The 26,772-nt window shown below is 35.5% G+C and overlaps 1 protein-coding gene across 2 annotated transcripts in view; it reads left to right on the forward strand.

Moving 5' to 3' along the window:
• LOC149542048 (uncharacterized) overlaps positions 1-7,182 on the forward strand; it is a 116,155-nt gene extending 108,973 nt beyond the window's left edge. For both annotated transcript variants that reach the window (XM_089797082.1, XM_089797083.1), the window contains one exon: positions 6,450-7,182. In XM_089797082.1, coding sequence (XP_089653208.1) covers positions 6,450-6,779 — 330 coding nt within the window. In that variant the 3' untranslated portion in view covers positions 6,780-7,182. The remainder of the gene's footprint in view (positions 1-6,449) is intronic.
• Positions 7,183-26,772: the final 19,590 nt, after the last annotated feature.

Genomic DNA, 26,772 nt, shown 5'->3' on the forward strand with positions numbered 1-26,772 from the left:
TACCTTAGATTTTGATATGTGGTATTAATAAGGAAATAATATGTTGGAAATATAGATTATAGTCATAGTAACACGGAGACGCGTCCCCTCCCCCTTTTGCCCACGCACCAAGAACTTGGACACACCGAGTACTTGGGGACTTTGTTCCCCCGTCCCAACAATGCCACCAGATTCCACCACCTCCACTGAAGATGGGGGGACATCCGGATGTTAACTAATTGCTGATTTGACTATTTATGTTCAATGTCGAGGTTGCAATTTAATGCAATGTTCAAGTATTTACTCTTTTACATCTTTATATCTTATATTGCAATACATTTTATCATAACTAGCATTTTAAGTACCATATGTATAGTATATACAGCCCCCCCATTCCCCGCCACCGTTCCCCCGCCATCCCCCTTCTGTCCCCAAATTAAGGCCCCTTTATACCCTCGTCCCAGAAACTTGTCCCCCTATTCCCCCATCCCCCTATCCCCTAGGGTGGTGTAACTATGGTATATATATATATAAGATGGAATATATGGTTATATGTTCTTAGCATATATTTAAATTAGACGTTTATCTATATTATAATGCTATGATCTATTATTCTGAAGTATTATCTCTTATTTATATTTTCAACATGTACTATCAGAGCTATTTGCCTTGATCTTTTCCTCCAAGAACGTACTTGTAGGAAAAAGGGAGATTGATTTCAGATTCAGAGGGAGTATGACACTTCTTCAAAGGCAACTTTGGATGAGGAGCTCAGATGATTGATACTCGGAGGGAGTGATCTTCGTTGCTAATGTGGTTAACATTATTGTAGTTCAGAAGAGACACAACTTGGTTCATTCCTTCAGTCTTCTTGTCATCATGCTAGAGTATTGGAATACAAGAGATTCAACAAATTGGACATTCTGGCCTTACCAATAGAAAGGTGATTGAGTTCGAAGAAGATCTATAGTAGAAGCTGTGAATTGGAATGATTGAAATGTCAAGAAATGCATAGCAATTGCTTCTATACTGGCCTATATGTATACATCAGAGATACTACAAGATCATCCTCTAGATTCTAAGCATTATCAAGTGTGACTACTTCGTCTTGAAGTTGAACATTACCAAAATAAATGAGCTTCTCTTAAGAGTGAGAATTGTTCAATGATATAAGAGTGAGAATTTTACATTGTGGATGAGAATAATAACCAATGTTCCATTCCCACTTGAACCATCTTTAGAAGGGAGATGTAAGAGAAGGGACGTCATCAATTGGAGCAACTTGTATTACAGATGTTGATGTGCAAAGGAATATTCTTCCAAGAAAAGAAGAATGATGCATTAGGAATGTTGTTGAGTGGTAACATATGAGACTATGAAATAAAGACAAGACAAGGAGCTCTTTCATCGAGAGGGAGCAGATTGTGATTGAATTTTGTTCTATGATCAAGATTGGTTGTTCAAATGATCTTATCACAATAACTCAAGAGTGAGTAACTGGAGGATCTACTTTAGTTGACATCGATGGATCTTGGACATTTTGTTTCAGAGGGAGTCCAACAAGCAACCTTGGACGTAAAAGTCAACAAATTGAGATCTTCTTGAAGAAGTTTGAGGTGAAATTTTTTGTAATGCATTCTTCTCTGTGAGAGAGAAGTTTGAGGTGAAAGCCTTTGTTCCACCCTTTGACATGGTTCATGGTGGATATCATGTGAGTTGCTATTTTGTATATGTGGATGATGTCATAAAAGGTAATGATCTTTCATTGATGTGTTTGTGAGGTCACTATTGTAAGGTGACAATCTTAACAATGGCTTGACTTGTTATTATGGTGGACTACATTAAGTCGTTCCAGAATGTGCCAAAGGTCATGATAGACTATATTAAGTTGCTGTCTCAGAATGTGCTGAAGAACATGATAATTGTCATGAAGGACTACATTAAGTCGTTGTCCTTGAGATCATGACTGTTATTTGATAGATTACATTCGATTGTTGTCCCAGAGTGTGCCAGAGATCAGATAACCCATATCTTCTAGGATATTACATTCTCTTGTAGGCATCATGGACATGATGCCAGTTCACATACCAAGAGAATATAACTATGATGCATATCATATGGTTGATATTCCTTGTTGAATCATACTTTTGGATGATGTCGAAAGATAACATCTATTTTGATGGATATATGTTAATATCCTTAAATACGTTTTTTTTTTAAATATCATATTGAGGTGATATCTCTCTATATGGTTGAGAGCATAATTTGTTCTATATAAATCCTCCCTACCTAGGAGAGAGTGTCAATGTTGTAGTTTCAGTCAAATTAAATTGATCTAGAGTTAATCCCCTATGTTTATTGGTTAAACACTATTGCATTTGATTAATCATCAATTATATATGTGTGTGTGTGTTGTTAATAATGTCTAATATTAATTAACATAGATTCTACGCCTATATATATGTATTTGGATCTGCACTTGGAAAACACATAAAACATATATAGTGCCATTACATTTTCAGTGAGCCTGAAAACTTAACAGTCCTTGCTTAGGTGGCAGGTAAGTTTAGGACTGTTCGCTCCATCTTTTTTTATATTCCTTTCCACATGACTAGGCAAATGGAGTTAATGCAGTTACCTCTTGTTGATTCCTTGTTTTTTGATTAAGAATCATTCCCTTCATTTTCGGTCTGTCCTCATGTTGAGATGCAATGCCTTTTATTTTTAGTCCATAAACCAATGTGATTTAATTTCTTTGCAATCTCCAATTTAATCATACTCCTTTTTCTTGTTGCCACTTTATCATAGGTGGCGGTTTTCTCACATCCCAATAGTTATGTTGTTGTCATTTCACTTTTAACCTCTACTTCCATGTATAGTCCACCTATCCACGGTGTCTGTCGATCAATCCTTCTAATTGGTTTGGTTCTGTGATCGTTGGTTTATATATTTCCCTTGATTGTTATCATGGTTTCACCGCAGTCTAAACCAGTGTATATATTATTTATTTTAAACTCCCCTTGACAAGGCGTTGCTTTAGTATGTACTTTGTAAGCATGACAATGAATCTATTTGTGCTTGCATCGTCACGTGTCCATTATCCATGATCGATGATCTACCTGGCCAATAAGAATTCCCTCTGCTCAAATATGATTTAACTTATATAAAAAAAAATAGATCCCTTCCCTACCCTTGGGTAGGGATGTTCATTAGACTGGTAATATGGATAATTAATTTAATAGTATATTTATTGATTTATTTATTCCTTCATTTGTTGATCTATAGTTGTTTACTTTAATGATCAGTATTCAGCTATTTAATTTAATATATTTTATAGTGAAATGCTTTATTATAGATATTTTTAAATAATCATTTTAATCTTCAAACGATTACTTATTTATTTCAAATAGGGATTCAACTATTTAATGTCGAATTTAAAAACTAGAGGGTGATATTACAAAATACTTGTGGCCTTGTTGACTTGAGTTGGCTTGTGTTGTTTTGGTTCCTATTTTCCCTTCTACGGTGTGTTTATTTTTTTGCCTCCCAGTGCATTTAACATTGAGGTTTGTTATATTTTATCTCTGTGGTAGATGGCGCCTTTTGCATGGGAGATAGTGGAAGTCTTTAAGAGGTGGCTGAAAGTGTCCTGTGACTAGAGATGTCTTTGGCAAAGTCTCCAGTACCAAGGATACATCTCTTGCCAAAAAAACTTAAAAATAAGCATCCTCTAATGGATCATATTTGATCCAATGTTGGTTAATTCTAGTCTCAAGTGACATTACTTCGATAACCTCTACTTTTTCTCTTCCATAATCAAAATCTACAATAGAGAAATGAGGCTCAAAATGAAAATTGACGTTTTTATAAGGCAGGTGAGGGTGAACGATTTTCTTGGGTTTAAATTGCAATTTAATTGAGGTTTTCCCCATTTTTTAGTTCTAGGTATTTGTATCTGTGCAAAATTATTGGCAATCTGATTCAGTCCAGAGCACTGACTGCTAAGAAAATGTGTCTCAACCTCGCATCTACATTGGATTACTTTTTTGAATAAGTCTTCTGTTTGAGCATGAATTTTCTCTATGCTTTTCCCAAAGCATGCCAGCAAATCTGTGCTGCAAGATCATGTCTACTTCTGAAGATAGTAAGGTTTTTGTTTTTGGAAATTGTCGGTAAAAAGATTGAATTCAATCTTGGAAGTTTAAGAGGCTCCAAATGGGCAAAATATGTGGCTAAATGGCACAGCAGTTTAGAAGGTGATAGCAGTTGTGGCTCCGGTATGTGGGTCTCATGAAATAGGAAATGTAAAAATGTGTTGAACACCTAAATGAGTTGTAAAAGGGAGTTCCACATATCGGTGTGTGAATTAATGCATCACAGGGTGTCTTTGATTGGAGATAAGATGGGCATTGCTTTAAGTTTATATGTAGTTTGTAGCCTATGGTTTGTAATACTGTTTGATGATTTATTGTATTGTATCTCCTATATTTTAGGTGTGTATGATGAAGAGTGTGTAAGAGTCTTAGAGCTATAAAGTTATCTCCGGATTTCTAGTTGGTTACTCTTGAGAGAAGCTTGCTATCCTATATTTGTTATTGCAAGTACATTCAGTTTTTCTCCTTAAAGAGTTTCCCCTACATAAATCACCGTGTTGTGATATGCATGTTATTTAATGTTATTTCTGTTAAGTTTCTGTAAAGGTTATAAACATCTGAGAAAGTTTTTAGATTACCCTCTCCTCAAAATTAGTGTAAAATTGTTCCGCTACTTAATTTTTTTACACTGACCAGTTTGAGGGCCAATTACTCATTGCAAAGCACATGCTTTTCCAGATTTCTGCTTGTATGCTCATTTGCTCCAGGTGGAGATTTTATCATATATTATCATGCTTCACTTGCTTTGACATATTCATCCTACACAACTGGTGGCTGTTCCTTTTTTTAATGACAATCCAGTGGAGAAACCTCTTTTAGGTCTATCAGCATTTTCCAAGCTTTGTACAACTCTGCATAAAGTTTATTGAGGACTTCATCTATCTCTATTCTAGTCAATATGTAGATTGACTTTAGAGATATACACCACTTGTTGTTTTGTAAGATACAGTCTTGAGGCTGAAAAATAGGGTTAAAATGGAGAGCTTCATCCTGTATTGATACTTCGTAAAAATTATGAATAAATGCTCATTTGGACACTAGATGAAATACTTGGCTGTGAAGCTCCCTTGATGAAAAAGAGAGTAGTAGATGTATTTTTTAGGAGGAAATAGAACAACTTGTGAGAGTTGCATCTACCTCAATGCTACAAAAGATATGGCTAAGTACTAACTAGAAGTTGCTTTGAGTCTACATTCTAGCGAAACAATGTATAAATTAATTCAACACCCTAGCAAAAAGGCTATGACATCTGCGATACATAATCCTTTTCCTGCCTTGTATATTAGAATCTAGCTTTGATCCTACCTGTAGCATGCCTGCAACCTTGACAGAGTAATTCACAAGAAAAATTCAATGAAGGTCCTCGAACACCCAAACACTAAAGGATTGTACCTGTAAATCCAGAAAATCAGTTGAGGAAATACTTCTCCAAATAGACATTGATACAAAAATAGGTGATAAAAGGGGCCAACAATCTCATATAAACAATGTCCTAAACATAAAAATTATTGCAATATTGACCATTCGCATGATTATATTACAGCAGGAGTGATATCTACCTACTCCAACCAACTAGAACATTAAAGAGTTGCATGCTCTTCAAGGTAGTAGACTACATTTTGGTACATTGACGGTTGAACCTAGAATTCACTGGGTAGGAAATGTACTTACTTAACACATACAATGTCTGAGAATTTAGGGACATTGAACTAGGTATCCACTAGTGGAGGAAGTATCCTTGTCAAATTTGACAACTATGAAATCATTCAAGGCCTGTCTAAAATATCAAAATATAATCTTTATATACAACTAGCTCAATACATTATATTTTAAAAGGTATTTAATGACACAGCGCTTCCTTGTGTATAAATTTGTGCTTAGTTGAATAAAGAATGGTGGCTTAGTTTTCAGGTAGCTCAACAATAATGCTTTGTAATACTTTCCATTTGAATGTTGTCTGTAAGCTGGTGCTGGATTTGATTGTGTGAATCCTTTTTCCATCAGTGTTTCAGAGCACACTCGATGATCCACCATAAGGATGATTAGAGCATACGTATGAATTTTTTCCCCTCTTATGCTCTCCATCATCGTAATGATGGAGTATAGAGCGGATCAGAAGTGTTGATGGAAAAAAACACCCAATCAAAATCCAGAAGCAGCTTACAGACAGTCTCATGGATTGTGGTTATCTACTAACTTTCTTTTGAATGTTATTGAATATGCTGATCATTGTTAGATGATCCCAATTATATCAAACTGCTTAATTTGTTTTTAATTCTTGCTTCTAAGTACAGAGTTTTACAAATTATCTTGCAGCTAATGAAGGAAAAAGAGGAAGCTATGGAGATTCCTTACATTCAAAAGATGGAAAGAAGAGAGTCAATGGTGAGAGAACACAAGGAAGAACACAAGAGTGCGCTTGAGAGGGCTGCTACCCTACAAATACCCCATGCTCTCTCATCATCTGATGACACGGAAATTAAAAGAAAGGATGAAATTGTTTTTGAAGATGAGGAGAATTCAGCATCTGCATCAACTAAACGAAGTACTAAGGAAAGGACAAATTGGGACGAACTCATTGACAGACTTTTTGAGAGAGATACATCTGGTAGAGCAGTCTTGAAGAAAAAAGCAGATTCTATTTGAAAGTTTGCCTTATATTCTTTTGTTCTGTTGAGTGATCAATGTAACATTGCTTCTTCATTGTCATGTGAACACAAGAGTGCACTTAAGAGGGCTGCTACCCTACAAATACTACATTCTTTCTCATCATCTGATGACACAGGAATTAAATAAAAGGATGAAATTGTTTTTGAAGAGGAGAATTCAGCATCCACATCAAATGAACAAATTGCTAATAGAAAGACGAAGTGAAATGAACTCATTGACAGACTTTTTGAGAGAGAGACATCTGTTAGAGCAGCCTTGAGGAAAAATGCAGATTCTATTTGAAATTTTTCTTTATATTCTTTTGTTCTGTTAGAGTGATCAATGTAACATTGCTTCTTCATTGTGGTGGTTAATAAAATGAAACAATTTTTATGTTGAATTTTATGTAGATTATGACTTATTCTCCCTATGTAGTTATAAGGGTGCAAGTTTTAAATATGAACGGTATAAATGATAATAATAATATCTATACTTTTATCTTTTTTATTCTAAAGAAATTTAAAAGCAAAAACAAAAGGCAAAAAGAAAGAAGTTTTTAAATAAATATTTGAATAGCTAAAAGTGATCTTAGATTTATTTTTTAATCAATAGTAGAAAAATATAAGAATGATATGTAGAAAGATAGTCCCATTAAAAAATTAAAATATATATTTTTAATTTAAATTAATAAATTAACATTATGTTCTTAAAATATGTAATTTTTTATTGTGTTTATAAAGTGTTTAAATAATTATTGAAGTAAAACATTTTTTAAGTCTTATTTTGAAAAAATTTAATGTTTGTGCTTCAATAGAATGTCTTTTTTCTTTTAAATTTTAATTTCTTGTTTTCTTTTTCCAAAACATATAGATAATATGAAAGATTTATGATAGGTGATTAAATTCAAAATCTTTTTATCTATCTAGAATTTCATTTCATTTAAGAATTAATAAAACTAGACTTCAATTGAAGAATTTGAAATGATTTGAATGAAAAATGATAAAAATAACTAAAATATAACTACAAAATTGTTTAATTAAAAAAGTACAAAATAGAATTTATTCCAGATTTCAGTCATGCGCGTGCAAAAAGAGAAAAAATAATAAGAATGGATTGGGAGCTTTCTTCTTATGAAAATATTAGTTTTCAAAATTTGTTATTTCCTTTCCTAGAAACATTCACTCACAACCCTCTCACTAGTAACCTTACATTACAATTGTTATGCATGGAACCATTATTGTGCAATAAGCCAATAAGTCACAATCTCATAAAAATGTTGTAACTATAAACCATATCAAAATATCATTTTCAAGTGATGTTTTTTAAATTTTATTTTCAAGTTATATTTTTATTACTTCAAATAAATTTTTATATAGAGTTTATACATTTTCAACAGCAAAGGCCTTAACAGCTTGATTTGCTCAATTCATCCTTATAATGCATCAGACAAAAACATACAACCACCCTTCAACCATGGACATAGAGACCAATTCAAACTACAACAAACTACATCAAATAAATAAAACCTACTAAAGATAATGGGCTTTTGACACAATACCGCATAGGGGCTTACTCATGGTGACTCCAACGACAAATCATTGCCTCCTTGATTTCAATGACCATCACACCACCCATAGCGTTGACCTTACTCTTCTTTCTAACCAAAACAAGCGGTGGCACCACTTTTGGGATTACCCCTTCATCCCTTTCTCCAACTTTGCTTGACATTGTTTTCTGCTTCCTCGTCCACTCTTCCTTAATCCTTCGTTGATTATCCTCCTACTGAACCATGAAATGCAGTAAAGTGGTATCTCAGAACTAAAATCAATGAACGGTTGCACCCTCTTTGTTCGCCCTTTTGGCCCACCTCCAACGACCCTCTGTTGTGCAAAAGCAAAGCCCAACTTCTGCTAAATCCAACCACCTTTGGATACCTAGACACCACTTAGGTTCAACATAGAGTTCTACCATCCTTGCCACCTTTGTCTTGTCTTGTGCTAATTGAAAGGCCCATGCACAGAATAGGGACAAAATGTCTACATTCATCTTTGGATGAAAATCCTCCCTAGTGAACTCCTTCCGAAACAATTCACACATAATTTTGAGGAAGTTGTCCTCATTAATGCATAATATGACTCCCAATCTCATTGGTGTGATTTCGCCATAGAATCCTAATGTCTATTTTTTATTTGGCATCATCAAATAAAAGTTATCTTCCATTCTTGCCCTTTTTTCTTTTCTCCACTTTGTTTTATGATAGCGACCAAGGCTTAGTGGGCTTGCTAAATACTCGCCTAAATTTAGAAAGTTCTCTCCGTTTCACAGTGTCACAAGAAATGACATCATTCCATTATTGTAATCACTGCCCACAACCCAAAATCGCCAGCACGTGTCTACATACCTCTTTGCCTGCACCCAAACTGCCAATCTCTCCACCTCATAGTTGCTCTATCACTACCAATAAAGGGATTGGAAATCATTGAAAGACTATACTTTAAAGGGATGAAAGGTTTATCGATCTAAAGTCCACCACATTCGTGTTTTCTTACAAATCAACTCCAAAGTTAGCCATCTTATTTGCTAACACATTTTCTTCCCCACTAGTATGGCTAACTTGAAAAGCCTCAAATCCCTCTAAAAGCTTTCGAATCCTTGTAACAGTTATCTAGGAACCAAGTCTCTAACTTACCCTTTGTTATTCCATTAGTCACAATCTGAGAATCTCCAAATAGATGAATTTTCTTTCCACCAAGTTTCTTTGCCATTCGCAATGCGAATAAAGTTGCCAAGCATTCTGCACTATTGTCTATTCCTTTTGGCAATGCCTTCGTACCTAGAGCCATAATATTGTTGTCTACAACTAAGATTGCACACCCTTCTCCACTATGACCTAGGTTGCCTTTAGAAGCATCATCAAAATGGATCCTTAACTAGTCTTCCCCCTTCTTTCTCACATCATCCTCATTTTCACCTTGCTCCTCTAAAGGTTTAACCCTTGAACACCCATTAAGGGGTGTGAACCGAATAATACTTGAATATGATCTTGAAAAGTGAATTTTTGTAACATTCACCCGAGACACTGCATTACTTACCAATTCTGAAATGGCTCTCTCTAGCCTCTAAGAAAACCTTTCCTAGTCCTACTTCTTTTGGAAGATTCTTTGATTCTTTTCTTTGCGAGTTTCCCAGACCACCATCGAAGGGATCAACACCCAAATAGTTGCAAAAGTTTATTATACTTGGCCATGAAACTAGCCAATCTATGTTCCTACATGGAAGTGGCCCTAACCACTCCAACTTTCTCACAACAAATTTCCAGCATTTCCTTGAGAATCTGCAACTGAGAAAACGGTCAGTATTCTCATTTTCCTCCTAACACAAGAAACATTTGAATAGACCAATAAAACCAAGTCTTTGAAGCCTTTCGCCAGTCGAAATCTGCCCCTTACTTGCAAGCCAAGTAAATGTCCCAGCCTTAGGAAGGCATGTTTGATTTCAACAATTCACCAAGACCCACTTCTCCCTAGATCCCTCATTCTCTAACAAGTTGTATCCCTGCTTAACTGTGTATTCACCACTCTTGTAACAATGCCAAATAATTATGTCTTCCTCCTTCGTTAGGGAAATATCCCTCTCGACCAACAATCTTTTAAAATATTGTGAGGAATTCACTTCTAATCCCAACTCTCAAAGGTCCTTCCATTTCAAAATTTCCCCATGCTGTCTTCCAAGTCCATGTAATCTCTCACCTTTGATCCCCATCTTTCTTTGGTAATGTTGATCATCGCTTGATCATTAATCAATATTTCATCGTCTCCTTAACATCCCACGAATCACCCTAAAAATCTTTCTTACGACCATTCCCAACCAACCACAAGACATGGTCTGTAATCAAATGCCTACAACTAACAATGAAATTCCAAAGAGAAGAATCCCTTGGCAGATCCTCAACCTTCAAAATATTTTCGCTACATTATCCCTTGACATATTTATAGCTAAGAATTTGTACCCACCTTTGACTTGGTTTGCTATATATTTTCCACACTAACTCTGCACCGAGTGCTTCATTCATCTTCTCCAATTCACGAGCCTTGCTCCTCCACTTGAGTTCAGTTTGCAAACTTTATCCCATGCCAGGAATGCAACTTTGTCCTAATCATTATTACCATTCCATAAGAACTTCCTCACTCTTTGCTCAATTTGTTCCAACACCTTTTAAGGTCGAATGTTGCAAGACATTGAATATATTAGCAGAGCAGAAACCACTGATTTGAGTAATGTAATCCTACCAGCCAATATCAATCATCGAGATTTCCATCCTTCCATTATCTTACACCATCTATCCACTAATTGATTCCACAAACTTGCTCTTACAACACCAACAAATAAAGGGACCCCAAAATCTTACTCGAGAGCTTCCCCTTCTGTATCCCTTGCAACTCCTCTGCTACATTTTTAAAATAGATTTTTCACCCTAGCCAATTAATATCTTGTCTCGATGCATCTTTGAATGAATCCAAAACCTTTTTCATAACTCTAGCCTCCCTCATGGTAGCTTCACCAATCAAAAATATATCATCAACAAACTGGGAATGCGTAGAGGGGTCCAAACCATCTACAATCTGAATTCTTTTCATTCGGCCTTATCTTCTTTGTTTAGCAATAAACCTCCCTAAAACTTTTGTCAATGGAATAAACAAGAACGTGGAAATCAAACCACCTTGTTGCAGACCCCTTGAAGTAGAGAAGAAGCCATGTGGGCTACATTGACTAACACCACATCCTTATAATCATCGATCATACGTTTAACCCACTCAATCCACCTACCATTGAATCCAAATCTCTCTAGAACTTCATACAAGAAATTTTTGTCCACCCTATCTTGGGCCTTCCTCATATCCAATTTTAACATCATTGCACTTCTCTTACCTATGGAGATTGAATGGATTACCTCGTGTGCCACAATGATACTGTCTACAATATGCCTATCAGGCGTAAAGCCACTTTGCTTAAGGGAAATAAGCTTGTCCAAGACCAATCTCAACCAGTTTGTTGCAATCTTTGAAATGGTCTTGTATATAGTGTTACATAGGGAAATTAGTTTGAAATCCTCCACTTTGCCATCCCCCTCTTTCTTTTAAATCAAGGCCACCAAAGTATTATTAAAGTCTTGCAACACAAACCTACAAGATCTAGATTTTTCTACCACCTCTAATAGCTCTACACATATGACCTTCCAAAATTTATGGTAAAAGAAAGCTTGAAAGCCATCAGGCCTCGGCAATTTGTCTCCTCCAAGTCCAAAAACAACTATCATCAGCTATTTCATACTAATCGGAGCCATGAGCTTCTTGTTATCATCTTTAGTTAAGGTTGATGAATCACATCCAAAATATGGTTACTGTTCACATTCCTCTGAATCTCTCTAGCACTCCAAAGATGCAAAAAGAACTCAACAATTAATGCATTAATCTCTTCAGCCACCAAAATCTCTTCCCCTTGTGAAGGTGCAACTTAAAAATTATGTTGGTTGATCTCCTTGTTTTAACTCAATAGTGGAAAAGCTTAGTGTTCTTGTCTCCTACTCTATGTTATGACTCCCTCAACTTTTGCTTCCAAAAAAAGTCTTCCCTCGCAAGAATCTCCCCATACTTATACTTGAGGTTCTTTTTCATTTCAAAATCTATTTCATCCGTGGACCCTCAATTATTTTGTTGTTAAGAGTAACCAATTGGCTTTCCAAAATCTCTTTTTCTTTAAAAAAAAACTGGAAGTGGTCCTTGTTCCAATGTTTTAAAAGCTTTATAATGTGTTGTATCTTTCTAAAGAGCTTGAAACTTTGATTGCCTTCTAGCTCTGGGGGCTTGATTCAACACACCTTGACCGTGCCATTAAAACCTTCCTACCTAGACCACATATATTAAAACTTGAGCGGGTTCCATACAGGAGTACAATGTGTAATCATCCTAATGGATACTTGAAAATGATCCCAAGCCAAAAAGGGGAGAATCTTTGATTCAAACAACACCTACATTCTTCTCCAATCATCACCAGCAAAGAATCAATGCAGTCTCTCAGCTATACCTAAAAAAATAGCTCATCTATTCATCCATGTGTATTTTCCACTCTTTGGTCTAATCTCCCATAAGCCATTATCTACTACAAAATCCTAAAAATCTTTTTGAACCCTTCTAGTCCTACCTACCCATCCCCTCTTGTCAGCTAGTTCCATTGTGGCATCAAAATCTCCAACTAAGACAATAATCTTTTGCTGAAAAGACTCAATAATTCCAGTAAGCTTAATTGATGGGGCCTTCTGTTCTTTAGTCTTAGTTAGACCATATATATTTATTAAAAAAAAAACTTACATCCTAATTTAGAAATTATATAATGATCATAAGCTTATTTTGACCTTGGTCAACCGAATTTTCCTTCACATAGTTAGCATTCCATAAAATCCCTAGACCCCCTGAAGCCCCCACTGTATCCACAAAACATCTTGGTCATCTTACCCTTACACCTAAATATGTAGCTACCATCTCCTTATTGACTTCAATCTCCTATAAGCATATTATATCTAGTTTCATTTTATCAAAACATCGCTTGATCAAATGACGTTTGTGAGGGCCATTGTAGCCCCTAACATTCCATGTAAGGAGCCTAATTGCTCTCCAGAAGGGAAAAGATCCCTCTTGGATCTCAATTTGGTCTGACCTTTCATACATCCTGCTTCTTATGGCAGTTTCTAAACATATTTTTGACCCCCTTTTCGTTTGCCTCCAGTTGAGAATTTAACTCTTCCAATCAAATTTTTTTTTATCATTCTTGGAGAGAGAACCACTTCCTCTTCCATGTAATCCTCCTCTATTTTTTCTTCTCTCTCATATGAATCCCATTCTATAGACTCTACAATAACTTTATTATAGATGTATGCATCTGCCTCCTTTCACAGAAGACATTTGGATGTCTTTGAAAACCACTTCTTAAAGGATGTTGTCATCTTGGACTGATCCAAAAATTTCCTCCATAGTGGTTACTATCAGCTACCATTTTAAGTCTTCTACATTTACCACTGAGTTTACTCCCAAAGTTGAACTACTTCCAGGCACCAATGCTTCCTAACAAAACCATGTCTCTTTAGAAACCAGAGTTGTGGTGGGACATAGCGAACCAATACCCAATTTTTTCCCAACCTCTATTTGACACTCGATACAAGGACACGACTGCAAAGCTTGACCATCCCCTGTAGACTTGATCATTTCAATTTTCCCACCACTTAAGGGAGAAGAGTTGTCCTGACCTTTCTCTGCCAATCCCCACTTTCCTAAAGGGGAAAAATTTTCTAAGACACTTTCATCCTTTAGATGTTTTGATCTCCACGACATATGGAAGAGTTGGATGGGGTTTCCATGCTACACATTTCTGCGCATAGAGGCTGAAGTCCTATTGATCAATCGCTTCATCTTTACAGATGAACTTTCCCAAACAATTGTCTATTTGATCAAGGATCTCCTCATGCCAATATTCATGGGGGAGATTATAAAGCCTTACCAAGATCAAGACTTCTTCCATTAAAGATTTATGGTTGAAATTTGGTACCTAATCTCTTATGTAAAATCCAAACAAACGTCAGAGAAGGAGAGACAAGTTAAACAAAATTTTGCAACTGACTAGTTTCGCTCATGTCTCGGGAGGGTGATTGCGTGGGTCCCATAGGCTACTTTAGTCTCATGGACATCATTAAAATCTATCATATCATATCATATCAATCCCTCCCATCATAACGGACCATTAAATAATATCCATTCTTTTCCCCATTTTTCCCTAGCCTTAACCAAGAAAAACCTCTTGGTAAGAGATTTGAGGATAAAGTACGCAACCCAACTATCATTAATCCATTTTTGAATTTGTGGATATGTCAGCTATCCTCCTCCCCATTTTAGAAAAAAATTAGTCTCTCGAAGGTCTCTGACATTTTCCCTCCATGTGTCTGAATCTATTCATAGGTCCGCTACCCTTTTGTCTGATGTGTTTGGTACTGAGTCAATCATTTCTTTTGGATTATCGTGATGTTCAGATAAACCTTTATGACTGCTTCCACCTACCACATTCTACCTTCTCCCACTAAAACCCTAACATCTCCCCGTTGCATGTTCTTTGTTATCTCCTTATTCCCTTCAATATTTTTAGGGTCCATTTGGTTCGTGGAAGATGACAGGAATTGGCTTTTTCAAAACCTAGATTTGAAAATTTGTGCGTTTGTTTCAAAATTTGCAAAATGGAATTAGCATACGTGACTTCCAATTTTGCCTCTAAACCAATTTTCCAAATTCCTACTAGTAGGCAGGAATTGAAAATCAAAACCTGGTTTTGTTTTTTAAGGAGTGTAAAAATAATAGATTGGACTACTTTTTGAAATTTGCCTTCAACTCCAAGCTTACACACTTCACACGCATCTTCCGAGTGAAACAAACAGTTTCAGTAAAATCACAAAAATTGGAATGAAGATATGCAAAACCTTGATTTGGCTAAACCAAGGTTTGTAGAAATTCGGGTTTTTTAAATTCCACGAACCAAACGGACCCTTAGCTCTGCCACAGTTCCATTCCTTTTTCTAAGGCTCCCACGCCCACTGCGACAGAGGTCGGGGAAGACAAAAGTCTTGTCTACCATGTCCTCGTCGTTTTCAAAGTGATGTAAATTGACATCAATTGAGTACATCTACTATATAAATGACTCATGTCCTTGAACAAAACTTATAAATGTGCACACCAAAGATCACTAGACAATGATCATTGCTCAAAATCATTTTGTTGAAATGTCATGGAAAAATGATACTATATAACAAATCAACAATTTTATTAGCTAACCATTGTATGCATAAAAGCATGTGGTTTCTAGTTTTCTAAATTTTAATTTATAATTTGAAATTATGCTCTTAAAAATAGATTTTGAAATAAAGAATATTTCTTCTATTTTTTTAATATTCAAATTAATATTTTTTTAATAAATATTAATAAATGTGCTTTTGATCGATAATAGTAGTTGTATTTATATTAAATTCAAAAGAGATAACATCATGAAAGTCTATCATCAATCAACTATTTTCAACTACTCACTTAACATCTCAACATTACATTTACCAAGCTATTGGCTTCACCTAACCGACTACATATATCTGCATATATTCACAAAGAGAAACTTAGAGACATATTTTGCCTAACACTTACTATGTAAAACTATCCTTTACTATCGAAACCTATAATGGAGATTCTAGCAAACACTAGTTGTTTTCCTTGATTACTATTTGTTGCAAAAAAGCCCTTCTACCCCAGTTCAACTTTTCCTTGCATTTTTGAGGTCCCTTCACATTGTTCATTTCTAAAGTTTTGAAAAAATCGCAAGATTTCATTTTTTTCAATTACAACTCTATTTGGTATTGAAATTATCTATCTATTTATTTTACTCAGTAAATAATTTATATATTTTATTAGGAAAGTGTCTACAACACAATGGTTACTTATGAACCTCTTCTGTGGGAGGTCTTGAGTTTGAGTATATTGGAACTTAACTCATAACAATAATAATAATTAATCTCAATAAATAATAATAATTGATCTAGACCTCGACCCATTACCTATAATTTTTAAAATATATTTTATTAATAACAAAAAATATTGATACAAAAATCACAAATTATTTCATTGAACCAAAGTGAACTCCACAAACCCATACACAACAATCCATATCAATACACAAAAAACACCCTCAATGAAAACTGGCATAACTACTCTTATTATTACAAAAAATACTATAACCAACAAATAATAATTAATCTCAATAAATAATTATAATTGATCTAGACTTCGACCCATTACCTATTGCAAAATTTATATATATTTATTAGTAATTTAAAATTTGATACAAAAATCAAAAATTATTTTATTGAACCAAATTAAACTACACAAACCCATACACAACAATCTATGCCAGTGAAAAAAAACTCCTCAATGAAAACTAGCATATATAGCTACTCTCATTCTTACAAAAAGATACCATAACCAACAAAGCTATCCATCTTTTAGACAAATACAATTTATTACATTTGACAAAATTGGGCTATGCCCAAGTATTGCACCACTCAAATCCTTCCCAAAACAAGCATGATGTTGAGAATAGACCTAAGGAAATGGAGATGACCACGCCAACGTTAAGCCTTCAAATTTCTTATAGGCCCATTATACCAATGATCTTCTCGTTCGTGTTTCACCTTCTTATCACCATCTTTCTCTATGACATTCTTCTCTTGCTCCTCCTTTTATCATTCTAGCTCACTTGTGTTTAGAAAATCCTTCGATGACTCCCAATAAATTTGGGTACATTTGTAGTCCCAAGTCTCCAATTGTCTACTAGTTTCCTTGGTGAGCTTGCAATCAAACCCCAAGTTATGTCTCTGCCAAACAAAAGAACCATACCACAACTTAATTCCAGGAAAACAATTTTTTATGGCCAATAACACTTGATCCTTGGAATTATATCCTAGAGCCCAAGCCGTGAAAATTGAGGCAATACTAATGTTCGATTGGTACATATGCTCAGACTGCATAAGCTCTTTGCTATGGATTAAATCAATAATTTTCCAAAAGAGAGGTTTATCAATTTTGAAAATCCCTTTCAAATGCTTTTCCATTATCTGACCCTAAAAGCACTACTTCTATTTCGATGTGATCAAGGATAAATTATCCTCCATGTTATCCTTCATGAAATATTTATCACCTTACAAGCTCAAGGAAACAATGATTTTTTTAAAAACCTTATTTGGTAATGGTTTAATATTGACACACTCCCTCCATGAGCCATGCTTGTTGAATGACTTCAATTCCCTTTCATTCAACTGCATACAGATGTTCTACATCCATGCATCCATGGAAATCCTCTAATATTCAGTATAATTACATTGATATCTTAAAAGTGAAAACCTTGAGAATTTCATTCGAAGAACAAAAGATAATAAGGGTGGTGGATTTTGTAACCAAGATACAGAAGATCCAAGTTGCAGAAAGAGAAGGAGATCTAGTGGGTGGGGGCTCGTACATTTTTGTTTGCTTTTTCTTTTATTGTAGGCTATTTGTGGATCCCATAGCATTTTTGGCCTCATGGATGTTATTAAAAAATTTCATTAATTCATTTGATCTAACATCAATGATAATGCATGTCTCAAATGTGTGGCTGCTAGTGCATTACCATTTCTGTTAAAACATGACACCTTAAAATCATCAAAGTCGCTTAAAAGAAATTTGATTTGTTTAAGAAACTTGCTCAAATACCAAGTAACCAAATTCACATTTACAAATTGTATTGGTGATAATCAACAAACCACCATCCAAGAAAATTCATCGAACATAGATCTTTTTAGTCAAATAGATTGCACATGAAGCATCTTGTAACTCTACTTTATTATTTGTTATGTCACTTAATTATTTTGCTCGAAAGGAAATAAGCCTACCTTGTCAATGTCTTGTTGTTAACCATGTTCCATAGGGACCAAATTCCCCCTCAATACACTATTGCTAGTCAAAATTTTCCCCTTACTTGCAAGCCAAGTAAAGGCCCCAACCTTACTTAGGAAGGTAGGCCTGATGCCAACAAATCCCCAAGAACCACTTCTCCCCAAATTCCTCATTTTCTAACAAGTTGTATCCTTGCTTAACTATGTATTTTACCACTCTTGTAAAAACACCAAATAATTATTTCTTCCTCCTTTGTTAGGGAAATATCCCTCTCGACCAACAATCTCTTCAAATATTGTGAGGAATTCACTTCTAATCCTAGCTCTCCATGGTCCTTCCATTTCAAAGTTTCCCCATGCTCTCTGTCTTCCAAGTCCATGTAATCTCTCACCTTTGATCCCCATCTTTCTTTAGTAATGTTGACCATTGCTTGATCATTAATCAATACTCCCATCGTCTCCTTACCATCCCATGAATCACCTCAAAAATATTCTTACAACAATTCCCAATCAACCATGAGACATGGTTCATAATTATAGCCTACAACTAACAATGAAATTTCAAAGAGTGAATCCCCTTGGTGGATCCTCAATATTGAAAATATTTTCCCTACATCCTCCCTCCAGATATTTATAGCTGAGAATTTGTACCCACCTCTAATTTGGTTTTCTATACATTTCCCACACCAACTTTGCACTGAGTGCTTCATTTATCTTTCCCTAATTCCTAAGCCCTAGTCCTCTACTTGACTTTGGTTTACTTTATCCCACACTAGCAATGAAACTTTGTCCTGGTCATTATTACCATTCCATAAGAACTTCCTCATTCTTTATTCATTATTACCAACCAATATAAACCATCAAGATTTCCATCCTTCCATTATCTTACAACATCTATCCACTAATTGATTCAACAAACTTGCTCTTCCAACACCAACAAATAAAGGGACCCCCAAAAGCTTACTCAGGAACTTCCCCTTCTAAACACTAAAGACTCCTAGTATATCCCTTTGCAACTCCTCTGCTACATTTTAAAAATAGTTTTTTGCCTTAGACAATTAATATCTTGCATCGATGCATATTTGAATGAGTCCAAAACCTTTTTCATAGCTCTAGCCTCCCTCATGGTAGCTTCACCAACCAAAAAGATATCATCAATAAATTGGGAATGCGTAGAAGGGTCCAAACCATCTGCAATCCAAATTCCTTTCATTTGGCATTGTCTTCTTTGTTTAACAATAAACCTCCCTAAAAATTATTGTTGCAGACCCGTAGACCCCTTGAAGTAGAGAATAAGCCCTGTGAGCTACCATTAACTAACATTGTGTTGCCAGATTTTAGTCTATCCCTTTTATGTTTGTAGTTGTTGGCATTTCATTGAGTTTTTGTCTAGTTGCTTATCAAGATAGCTCCTACATGACTCACTTCCCATCAAGTTTCCAAGACTCCCACTTTGTGTCTTTTCTAGGTCTCCCTTGCTTCACTTTTTATTATTTCTCCATGAGGGATTCTAGTCATTCCAATGCATTTCGAGCTTAGTTGATTTAGGTTTAGTTGGGATATTGTTTGAGCATCTTCTTGATGAGAAGTGAGTCTTTCTTATTTCCGTAACAATTCTCTTGCTCTAGCATTCTCGTTTCCTTTGGATTTTGAATCATCTGGCTAGCTATCTGCCTTAGTGACATTCATTGAGTAGGCACCCAACGATCAGAGTCACTATAGCATTCACAGAAATAAATATACTTGATTTATGATGAAAGGATCTAGAGAAGCAAAAGATACAGCTAAGAAAGTCTCAAATCAAATTTCCAAGGTCAAAATCCATTTATGTGTAGAGAAACGGGTTTGCATGTTTTATGTTGCTCAACTGATGCAAACAAAATTGTTTGGTTCTATTTTTGAAGCCAACAAGGCTCATGCTCTATTCAAAGATTTTATGCATCAATGGGACCTAGCTAAGATGTTGAAAAGGAATAAATTCAAGCCCATGATGGTGAATCCATTCATGAAATTTCATCTCAAGGATATACAAGTTAACTAACCAAAACAAGAGAAAATGTTCTAAGGTAGCTCTTCCTTCGAAAAGTGTTGGTCTTAGAGGTGTTTTTCGTCCTTCTGAAAGATAAAAGACTACTCCAAAAGATTAGAAAGGTAAAAGAACTATGCAAGTATAGTATGAGAATATTCCATGGAGATGCTAGAAAATTGCTTTCGATAAAGTTAGCCATGAAGGTGCATTCCTGATATAAAGGAGATTAAGTGTTAAATTGATTGACGTGAAAAATAAGAAAATGAAGTGTCCGAGGTGTTGGAGGATTATTGTCTACACTACATTCCCAAATCAAATCAAAGATAATCTTATAGAAAGATGGATCTACACTTTCCCCTTTGCATATAAAAACTTATCATATGAATCATTGTTCCAGATTCTAGAGTAAATGAGGAATTTTAACTAAACCAAAATTCCTTGGTTCTGTAAGTGGCTTTTCACGCTACTATATCACTTTAAGAGAGTAATATGGTTTCCGGGTTCATGGATTCTTACATGCATAGAAATAGAAAGTTTTAAATAGTCATTAATTATCAAATTTAATGCAAATCCTACCATTAGGATTGTTGGTTGTGTTTAATTTTGTTTGTGTGGCTCTAACATTTAGATTTGCATCAAACTTGCTTCCTCATTATTTAAACAACCATTTATCGAGGATGGAAATTAGAGCAACAGGTTATGATTGACTCCTAGGCTTGGAAAGTGAATTGAAAAATCTAGCAGATACTTCATTCAAATTCTACAACCTAGGTGATCTCCATAGAAGGCTTAATTCTCAGCCCATCCACTCAATCACCCAAAAATTGGAGGAAAGTGTATTGGTGGAAGTTGTTGGATTTCCCATGGTGGTGCAAGCTCTAGAACTAGTAAGAGAGTTTATCAAGAGATATAATTTGGAAACAAATAAAATACTATTTTCTGATCAATCTATAATTCTCTCGATAAATAAGGCCTTAATGCAATTTGCATTAGTTGTGCTAGTGAAGAAGGAATACTATGATATTAATTTCGAGTCCTTTACATCTAGGTTTAGTGAAAATAAGACTTTGAGAAGAGAGGATATGTAGAGAACCTGATTCCAAGCACCTTGTTCAAAAAAGAGAAAAATGATAAAAACCCTTTTGGAACCAATTTGAAAAGAGAGATCGTCGACATCCTGACACTACTACTAAGATTGAAAGGAAAGGAATAAATTATGGATTTCATTGAGCATCACTTCTACTTGGTGCAAGCCATATGTGTCCAAGAACTACTGATTGACTAGGCCGAAATCATATGTGATGAGCTTGCCTCGTAGTTAAATTCAGCTAAGGCATTTAAGCATTTCTATATGTCCTCATATTTAATATATGCCTTAGCCACACATCACCTATGGAGGGGTCTTCCTCGAATTGAAGACTATGATCAGAGTATGAGGGTGTATGAGTTCTACCCTCACCTTCAGCTACAGAGGAGCTTTGAAGAGTATGTGAAAGTGAATGATGCCTTCACTATGATATTGTGCCAGGAATTGAAAGGCTACCTAGAGCAAAGATTTTCACTAGGAGCTATTTTGGCTATAGCCTAGTTCGTAATCTCTTTCATCCCATTCCCTAGCTTCTCCTACCTACGTATCAATAATTTTGATGGGTTTCCCAAAAGGCTTTCTAGGTACCCTAAGGACAAGGTTGTTCTTGTTGAATTATGTCGACAAATACTAGAAGTGAACACCTTGTGTTCTAATGTAAAGAAAATAGCTATAATTTCCATCCCAACAGTAGTTGGACCCTATTCATGTGCTTCTAGATCTAATGCCCAGAATCTAGTTAAATTTTTTGAGAACAAGATAAAATTGGTGGATTATGAGGTACTCAGGCCTCAATATGACTCGGTGAATTTTGTAAGAGATCATTTGCAGCTAGGATATGCTCAGAGACATGTCTCAAACATTGAAGATTATTGGGTTGGATGTCATAATGAATACCAAACTAGGGAGTGGTATTAGTCTAGGCTAATAATTGATGAAATTAAGTTATATAATGACTTTTTTGATGTTTTAGATATTGCATATGATGGCTCTTATGTGCATCCCTTGTCCTTCAAGAAGATCAAGAGAATTCCCATTGTGTCAACCCTGCCTGAAGGTCCTAATGCATGGGATTATTAAAAGGATGGACAAATGGGTAGGGTGGACCAAGGAGAGAAAGACAATAATAGGAAGTACAAGCTCTACTAGTGGAGTAGCTTCCAGAGCTACTTAGTCAATTACAACCACCTCGACCACTATTGCCACTTCAACATCAATAGACCCAGCTTAGTCCATCGATCTGGGCAGAGATCAAATTTTAGAGAAGAATGTCCAAATTGCCCCTACTTGTGGAGGAGGAGCTCTCTCAGACACAAGAAAATTTGGGGATAAAAAGAAGGATAAATAGCCAAAGAAAGAGAAATTGGTGGCAAACCTTCTTCCCCTATCCAAGTCATCAATCTTGATGGTGACACCAATCCAATGGATGGTCAAGAGAAAGATGCATCCCATCTTGATGATACCTTGGGCCTCTTAGTTATTAATGTGACTGCTTTCCCCACTACCACTCAAAGCAAGAAGACACCCCCAGTGGCAAGGAAGTTCTTCTATCCTACAACTCTTTAGTCTACGATCAATGTCCTCTCAACTGAGTCATGGTTGGAAGAGACCATTGATTAGAAAAAGAGAAGATATGAGGCAGTTGCCCCATCCAAGGACCTCATCACATAGGCTACTTCTTCTCAGCCACAATCAAAGAAGGAAATGAAGCATAAGTCTGTATCAACATTGGTCATTGATCCCTCTACTGGTCATATGTTGATAGAGATGATAGAACCTCAAAAAGAGAGCAAGTTCAATGAGATCATTGCTAATGACTTTCAAATCAAAATGGTCAACATTGGTATTCTTGTGCATAATTTCATGGTTAATATATGGAAATCAATAAATGAAAAGATAGAGGATAGACTAGAAGAATTAAGGGCAGAGAAAGAGGTACTCAAGGCCTCAAATAAAGAACTAATGGCCTACATTATAGTTGCACTTGGGAGCACTTCCATCAGTACATTTAATCCAAGTGTAGAAGAAAATAGTAACTTGTTTTTAAAGCTACAACAAGAAACAAAATTCAGTCAAATTGGTCACTCATGGATTGATCAAATCAAGGCTCAAGGTCCCCCTCTTATCGAGAATGTTGGAAATTTGTTGTTAGAAACTGAAAAGTTGAGGGAAGTAGTGTCTAGTCGTGAAATTATGATGCATAAAGCATCAGATGAAGTGATGGAGTAATTGACCTTGTTACAAGAGGTGATAGTTATGAGGACTAACATCGCCATGACCCATGGGATCCTCAAAATAGGTCAATAACCTTTGCTTCATTGGAAGCAATCATTGGAGTTCATAGTGGAAAGCTCTATAAGATCAACAAATGAGCTTAAAGATGTGCATGATTTAGTGCATAAGGTCATTGAAAAGATTTTTGAATACATAAAAGTGATGCAAACATAATCATATGTATCTAATAATGGCCAATTAGTGGACATCACTTGAATAAAAGCCAAATTTCTATCATTTGTCGATGAGGCTACTACTCCAATTAACTTCCAAGTGTCAAAGATTCAAGAGCTTTCAGCAGCAGATTCCATCCTAAGACAAGCATTGGGAAAGTTCCAATCAAAGATCGCCAGAGTGGAAGAGCTGATAGAGATGCATGACTATTGGATGATTCAAGCTAATAACATCATGATCCCAAGTGCAACGAACCAGATAAAGTAACAGATGCAATGAAAGTATATAGAGGTAGGGTTGTGACCCTTAAGAAAGGTTGATGCTTTGGTATTCTCTCAGGCACATGTATCTTTCTCTCTTATTTTCTCAAGTTCTCTTTTGTAATCATTTTTGGTAATAGGCTTAAACTCTGTAATGAACGATGAACAGTCAAGTCCTATTTTTAGCTTCCTTTGTTCAAAGACTCTCTGCAATGTAATCATTGAATGTAATTGGCTATTTTGGAGAGGTCTATATATGTAACTTTTTGTGAAGTTAATAAGATCGGCAAATTATTTTGTGGGTGAACCCCTATAGCTGGGACCATTGTGTGTGACTCTGAGTCTACATTTTAATTTTACTATTCATTTAGTTGTTGCATAGTACTTAGAATGAATGCCCTGTAAATTAAAAATGAAAGATTGCAAATAAACTTGGTGTTATTTCTTTCATCTTAGTGGATTGTAAGCTTTACTTTCCTCAGTACTTTATTCCTCTTGTGTTGTGTGTGTTAGTTCATGTGTGTTTCATAGTTTGTATGAGAAACTAAGGATTTGATTAATGAAGTAGCTGAAAGGGGGACAATTTGGAATCATCACATTTAATTTATTTTAGTGATCTAGGCATTGCTAAATTAATCACTCTTTATTTCCTCTCATACTATGGTAGGTAATCTTGCATGGTTTCAATTTTTCATTCAGATATAATAGATTGCATTTTAGGAGTTAGTTTTGAAAGTTGCCTAGATTGTTTGAAGTTTTAAATAATCTAATTATGCCTCTTCTACTCTCTGGTTAAGAGCATACCCCAAAAACTTAAAAACACATTCATTACAAATATTGCATTTAAAGGGAGTTACAGCTTCCAATTAAGGGGTATTTGATAGATTACTACACTAACCCATTCTGTTGTTAACTACTTTGTTTTCCATTTACTATTGGGCATAGTAAGAGTCAAGGTATAAGCCATTAAAATTAAGGAAGACAAATTGTTAACCAACAGTTTTTGGTGACTTTGCTGGGGAGAAAACTTTCCTGTCCTAAGTTTTTGTTAGTAAGTTTGTTCTTGGCTTTGCTAGGATAACTTAGGGATCTATCTCAATTTATTGAGTCATGCCTATTAGCTCATGAGGAAGAATGGTTTCTCCTCATGAAGTTCAAATCCTAGTAATGCAACCCAACCTTGGCTTCCAAGATGAACAAAAAGATATAATAAACTAGTTGAATACACTTGAATGGAAAAATCAAAAATCCCTTGATGAGTATTGAAGAGTTAGCTTTGCACTAGAGAGAGAGGAAGCCAATGATGAGTATTGGGAATGTGTGTTGCAAAAAAGAAGTTTGAGACAAGCACACCCATTATAAACTAAGTCAATTCACCCTAGTTCCCAAGTATACCAAAAGTGCTTATGGCAAAGGGGAAGTTGACCCAGTGTTTGAGGAATTAAAGAAATCTAACTTCCCAATAATAGAAGATCCTCTAAGAAGAGGGAGAACCTTCTCATGGGATCCAATGTTTCAAGGTATGCATGAAGCTCTATTTCCACCACCCCTCTCATCTCTCAGAGACACAGTCATTTCTCTTCCACTCCTATCTTTTGCACTCAAATTTTGTCACTGTGGGATGCTCTCAAATTACATGGAGTAGTAGCCCCTACTATCGTCACCTTTCAACCAATACTAGTAATTCTTCCCACTTCAATGGTTGTGCCCTGGGGTAATGCTATTTGCCCCTTATGACTTGCTAATAATAATGACCTACCAAGAGCTTTCCAAAAGAACTTCCCAAAATTTAATGGTGATGGGAAAGTCTCTACTAATGAGCACATCACTACTTTTTTTTGTAGCATGTAGCAGTATTTTTCCTTAGCATGAAGATGTAGTGGTAAGAATGTTCATTGAGACTCTTGTTGAGAATGCAGCTGATTGGTTTCAAGATCTTCCAATCAGATGCATTATGACCTGGGATGAAACATAGAATTGATTCAAGGTGTGCTATAAGAGTACAGAAGATGAACACACTTTGTTCTCTCAACTCACATAAATTAAAAAGGAACCCAATATCCCCATGAGATATTTCATTGCAAGGTTCAACAAATTGGTCAACTATATCCATGTTGCAAGTAGGCCAACTACAGATAATCAGAAGATGTTTTCATTAGTTTGATTTCTCCAAATATCAGTTTTCAAATTAGAAGAGCACATGTGGTTGATCTTGAACCTGCTAAGACCTTGGCGATAGAGTTGGAGGATGACCTGATAGCAATCAAGAAATGGAAGAGAGAGCTTTAGAGTAGAACTTTGACAAACTCTACTACCGGTACAACCAATAACATGGAAGCAATGCTTCAAAAATAGTCAAATGAGATGATTTCCATGTAAAAGGCAAATGGGTAAAACAATTCCTTCCAACAACAACCTTACTAGGACATTCCTAGAAGGAAACATGAAGGGAAACCCTTATAATTACCATCCACTCAAAAAAAAATTTTCCATAGAGATTGCTCCTAAGAAGAAAAATATGTGCATATCTCACTTAAGAGCAGATCATGACGATGACTCTTGTCTAGAGATGAATAGGTACATGCATCTCAATACTAGTAATGAGTCCCCCTGGTGACTCTAAAATATTTTTCTTGGAGTATGAATTAGATTTAGAC

Source organism: Cupressus sempervirens, chromosome 8, assembly GCF_028749045.1.
Source record: "Cupressus sempervirens isolate cs-2001-9-10 chromosome 8, ASM2874904v1, whole genome shotgun sequence".
NCBI classification, from domain to species: Eukaryota; Viridiplantae; Streptophyta; class Pinopsida; order Cupressales; family Cupressaceae; genus Cupressus; species Cupressus sempervirens.